This window comes from Alligator sinensis, unplaced genomic scaffold (genome assembly GCF_000455745.1).
Source record: "Alligator sinensis unplaced genomic scaffold, ASM45574v1 scaffold811_1, whole genome shotgun sequence".
In the NCBI taxonomy this organism is placed as follows: Eukaryota; Metazoa; Chordata; order Crocodylia; family Alligatoridae; genus Alligator; species Alligator sinensis.
This window is the reverse complement of record NW_005842579.1, coordinates 384,207-389,476: the sequence shown is the minus strand read 5'-3', so window position 1 is coordinate 389,476 and position 5,270 is coordinate 384,207. Positions and strand designations below refer to the sequence as shown.

The 5,270-nt window shown below is 62.9% G+C and overlaps 1 protein-coding gene across 2 annotated transcripts; it reads left to right on the top strand.

Annotated features, from left to right (window-relative positions):
* Positions 1 to 280: 280 nt before the first annotated feature.
* On the top strand, positions 281 to 5,154 carry RRNAD1 (ribosomal RNA adenine dimethylase domain containing 1). Of its 2 annotated transcripts, none has more exons than XM_025214369.1 (8): positions 281 to 1,188; positions 1,332 to 1,453; positions 1,699 to 1,900; positions 2,009 to 2,071; positions 2,499 to 2,609; positions 2,964 to 3,706; positions 4,146 to 4,330; positions 4,427 to 5,154. In XM_025214369.1, exons 1-8 carry the CDS (start codon positions 793 to 795, stop codon positions 4,552 to 4,554), a joined length of 1,950 nt encoding a protein of 649 aa, XP_025070154.1. In that variant the 5' UTR covers positions 281 to 792; the 3' UTR covers positions 4,555 to 5,154. The 2 variants fall into 2 exon arrangements, with proteins under 2 accessions (XP_025070154.1, XP_014379664.1); XM_014524178.2 differs by having other exon boundaries at positions 2,499 to 2,642.
* The last annotated feature ends 116 nt before the right edge of the window (positions 5,155 to 5,270 follow it).

Here is a 5,270-nt window from a genome sequence, read left to right as displayed (position 1 = left end):
GAGTGCGCAAGCGCCGGCCGGAGGGGGGGGGGAGCTGTGCATGCGCCATAGGCTGTGACGCCACAGAGGGGACAGGTCTGCGCCTGTGCGCCGGGCTGCCGGTGGGGGAGCGCACGTGGTTGGAGGGAGAGGCGGGGAGGGCGTCTGCGCACGCGCGGCGCCTCGGGGAGACCATAAATGCCGGCGGTGGTGAGTGAGTGCCCGGTGCTGCGGCCGCTCTAGCCCTCCGGCGGGCGAGCTCTATGGGCGCGGGGGGGTGGGCTGGGTACAGAGCAGCGCGGGCGCTATCATGGCAACGGGATGACGTCACTCCGGCAGCGCGCCACCCTGTGGCCGTGATGTATCAGTAGTGTCTGGCGGGGGGAGGAGGCTGATGATGTCATCTCCACGTGGTGTCACAGAGTGATGTCCTCACAGTGCGTTGGGGTGATGTCATAGCATCGCATCAGTGACAGTGCATGCTGGGGAGCAGGCCGGCGATGTCACGTCAACGTGGTGTCGCAGCCTGACATCATTGCAGTGCCCAGTGGGGTGATGGCATAGTATGACATAGCCCCAAGGCACCCTTTCGAGTAGGCTTGAGATGCCATACCGCTGTGATGTCAAAGCATGGCATCGTTGCAGTAGACCATGGGGTGATGTCATACTAAGACATTGCTGCAGTGCACCCTGGCAAGGAGGCTTGTGATGTCATATCACTGTGATGTCACAGCATTGCATTGTTGCAGTACACCGTGGGGGTGATGTCATAGTATTGCATTGCTCCAGGGCACCCTGGCGAGGAGGCTTGCGATGTCATACTACTGTGATGTCACAACCTGGCATCATTTCAGTGAGTGGTGGGGTGATGTCACAGTTCCACATGGCTGCTCTGCCTCCAGGGGAAGAAGCCTGGGCCTTTGCACGGCACCAAGCCCCGGGTGCCATCACGGTGCCACGGGTCATTATGGCGTCACTGCGGGAGGCGTGACATCACCACCAGCAGACAGGTGCCCGCAGCGCCTCGCTCGCGTAGGGCCTGTGCTCCTGGCAGCCCACGTCCGCTCCGTCTCCCTGCCCGGGACCCCTCTGCTCTCCCGCAGCCCCCGGGCGGCTCCCGGCCGGCCCCTCACCCTGGAGCAGCAGCTGGCAGCGAGCATCGCCCGCGTCCTCGCCCGCTATCGCTTCCTTCTGGACTCCTTTGTCATTGTGAGTATGGTCGGGCGCATGCTCGGGGGAGACTGCTCAGCTTGAAGCCCAGGCCCTTGGGCCAGTCATGCCTCAGTTTCCCCAGCTGCCCATTCAGCTCGCAGGTGCCCTCCCCATCCCCTTTTGTTTCTGCCTCCCTGCAGGAGTTTTTCACGAATGACCAGTGGGCGACGCTGCCTCCTTCCTGGCAGGACGTCCTGGCTGACCTGCCCTCCCCGCAGCTGGCTGCTCTGCTGCTGGAGAAGGCAAACCCGGAGGAAGCAAGGTGAGAAACGCACCCCCCACCCTCCTCCTGGGAAGCGGGGCTTTCCTGGGCTCCTCAGCACAGGTTAGGCCCAGGTTTGAATCCACCAGTCGCCATGTCTGAATTCCCTAGTAGTTTCAATAGGATTTGAGCTGTCCCTTCTGCACTGGTACCTGCTATTCCACCCCAGAGGTGGCTGCATTTCCTAGTCTGTTCAGTCCCACGGAGGGAACAGGAAGCTGATTCCTCCCGTCTTGCCCGGACAGTTACAGCATGGTGTGGCCGCTGTCCTTGCTGGCCTTCAAAGCCACAGCACACGCCCTAGCGCTGCCCCGGGCGCATTGCGGTGGAGCCAACAGCAGGCCCGAGGAGTTCCAGGAGAACCTGTGCCAGAGCACCCGGCTCCACCCTGTCTTCCGTAAGCACGTCAAGCCCAAGAAGCAGCACGAGATCTGGCAGCTGGGCAAGGTGCGTGCCCGAGGGCAGCCACTCCCCTGCTGGGTTTCTGCTCGGCCCCCAGGGTCAGGCGAGCCATTCCTGGATCCCAGCTGACCCATGGCCCTGTTCTCCCCCCAGCTGGTGAAGCGGCTGAGTGAGCTTGCCCAGTGTGAGCACGTCGTAGATGTTGGCTCTGGCCAGGTGAGTCCCTGGGACCCTGCTGCTGCCCCATGGGTTAGGTAGGGGCAACCCCAGGCCCCTCACTGCAGCCAACACGGGGTTCCTCTCCTCCTGGGGCTTGATGTCCCCAAACTGTGGCTGCTGCTGGGATCTCCATGTGATGGAGATCTGAGATGCCGATAGGGTGCAGCAGTTACCCCCTCCTGGTCCCTTCAGCAGAGACCTGGCCGTGGCATATCTCTGCCTGGGAACAGCCTCTCCCTAGGCATTTCTTCCCCACGGTTCCCATGGCCAGGCCCCCAGCACTGCTGTACGGCCAGCCCCAGACTGGAGGGGGAAGCCTGATCCCATGGGTGCCAAGAGCAGACTGGAAAAGTTTGGGGCATCCCAATCCCCAGGGGCCAAGAGCGGCACAGGGCTGAGGCTCTGTCTGCTTCTCCTGGGCCAGGGCCACCTGTCCCGCTTCCTATCCTTTGGCCTTGGTCTACCCGTCACTGCTGTCGAGGGCAACAGGCACCTGGTGGACACAGCAAAGAGGTTCGACCGGGAGCTGGTGCAGGTGCTGGAGAAGGAGCGAGCGCGGGGGGGAAAGGTACAGAGCGGAGAGGGAGGCAGGGGTCATGGGTGGCTACCCCAGGATGTGTTGGGCATCCTGGGTTCCCTGCCTGGCTGTGCACACCTCGAGCAAGTCTCCTTACCACCCCATGCCTCAGTTTCCCCTCCTGCTGCCTGATGAGGTTGAGGGGCAATGGGTGTCTCTGAGCGTGTGCTGGGGGTTCTGGGTGGGATTAGCAGGTGTTCTGGGCCTGCCAATGCTTCCAGTAACACCCTAGTCCTGCAGGACCTCGTGGTAACAGCACACGAGCAGGCTAAAGGGTCACATTAGTGATTTCCCCCCTCTCCTGCCCTGTAGGCTGCATGGGAGCTGTCTCTCCGTGGCCCAAGCCATGTGGCAGGCTGGGTTGACCCCCAGGCACCGTGGCCAGAATTCCTCCTCCTGCTGCAGCCTGGAGTGGACATAAGCCACCCTCCCACAGCAGCTGCCGGCACCGGCCCCCCATCCCTGGAGCCAGGGATGAGGACCCTGCCCATGGTGCTTGGCAGAGATGTGGCTCAGCCAGCCAGGGCCGCAGTGGATCCCACGGGTGCCAGGAGCCACGTAGGCACTGGTGTCCCCATTGGGCACCTCCAGGAGCCGGGCCAGCCAGCAGAGCATCCCCCAGTCCTGGGCAGGGTGCTGCTGACGGGTCTGCACGCCTGTGGCGACCTCAGCGTGACCCTGCTCCGCCACTTCGTCCAGTGTCCCCACGTGGCCGCCATCACCTCTGTAGCCTGCTGCTACATGAAGCTCAGCACCCGCGAGACCCCCGTCCCACCCGGCCTCGTCCTGCCACCCACCGTGCCCCCAGCCACGTATGGCTACCCGCTGAGCGCGTGGGTGGCCGGGCTGCCAGGCCACACACTGTCCTACAAGGCCCGGGAGGGGGCATGCCATGCAGCTGAGGACTATGTGCAGCGCCTGCGGAGCCAGAGCCCCGGGCTGCGGGCGCATTGCTACCGGGCCGTGCTGGAGACCCTCATCCGTGCAGCTGACCCTAGCAAGCAGTGCCTGGGCGTGCAGACCATCCCTGGAGCCCACTGCCTCTCCTTCCACGAGTGAGTGACCCTAGGGAGTTGGGGATTTCCATGGCAGCACCTCTGCTAACCAGTCACCAGGGCCTCATCCTGCATCCAAGGGGGGAGCTGATGAAAGGGGCCTCAATCAGGCTTGCGATGGCTTGTCAAGGGCACATTCTCCCCTTTTAACAAGTGGGAAAACCGAGGCAGAGGAGGGAAGACACTTGCCTCCACCCTGTGCTGTTTGATAGTAACACAATGGCTTCCTCCACCAGTCATGCCCAGTGATGCGTTTGGGAGCCTGCCAGACCTGGGGGCTGGAGCCAAGACCCCTGGGTTCTACCCCCCACCCCCCACCCTGCCACCAACTGGCTGCAGGGCAGGCCTTGGGCAAGACACTTCTGCTGTCTGGGCGGGATGCCCACCAAGGAGGGGGAGCAGAGAGCTAAGCTCACCTAGTGGCACTGCTCCCTGGCAGGTACGCACGGCTGGGCCTGGCCCGCGTGGGACTGGACCCTAGCACCCCGCTAGATGCGGCCCATGTGGATGCCCTGCTGCGGCGACAGCAGCAGGTGATTGCCTACTTCACCCTGGTGCTATTGCTGTCCCCACTGGTGGAGAGTCTCATCCTACTGGACCGCGTCATCTACCTGCAGGAGCAAGGCAAGTGTGGGAGCCACGGGGCCCCTCCCTCCTGGCACAGTGGGCATCTGCCTCTCGAGGCTGGTGGTGTGACCCCCAGCTTGCTGTCCCTGGCAGGGTTTCAGTGCAGGCTCATACCCCTCTTCGACCCTCAGTTCTCCCCCCGAAACCTAGTGCTGGTGGCTGCCAAGGCCCAGTCGGCCTCAGCCCTGTCCACTCTGGTGGAGGATGACAGTAAGGGCTAGGCTTCATGGCTGCACCAGGAAAGCGCATGCGGCTGGCTCTGGGGAGGAGCACAGGAGCCGTACAGCACCACACAGAGCTTCTGCCAGAAGAAAAGGCACGTGCCAGGGGCTGGGTAAGCAGCAGGGTAAGACCTCATGGTCCCAGTGAAAACCAGCACAGGGGCAGGATGGGTCCTATGCGTTCACTGCTGAAAGCTCCAGGCCCTGCAGCCATGGGCACCTGGGCTCTTAACATGGCCTCGCCGCCCCTGCTCCCTGGAGGGCCTGCGTGGCCTTAGCTCCAGGGCCTGCTGGGCTGAGCTGGCAGCTGTGTTCGCAGCCAGTAACCTATTATTTTCCAATGTTGTGTCTGGAAGGAAAAGGCTGAGATTATGCTTGGCACCATAGGCATGGCCCAAGCTCCGTGCCCATCCTCCTCTGCTTTGGGGTAGGCAGTTGATTGGTGATGCCCATGTTCAGGGCTGCGTCTGGTCCCCACAATAAAGGACTCACAACCCCTCTCTGGAAGCCTTCCGGGCTGTTACTGCAACACTGGGCAGTGAGATGCCTGTCCCCTCCACTGGTACGAGCAGAGGACAGCAAAGTGACATGCCCAAGGACCATCACACCCCCTCCCCCTTGCTCCAGAGGCTGGGGCCAGGCCCCTCCCACCCAAAGCCCCATTGTCCAGCCCCCTACCCTGCTCCAAGTCAGGGCAGTATTCACCGCCTTGAAAG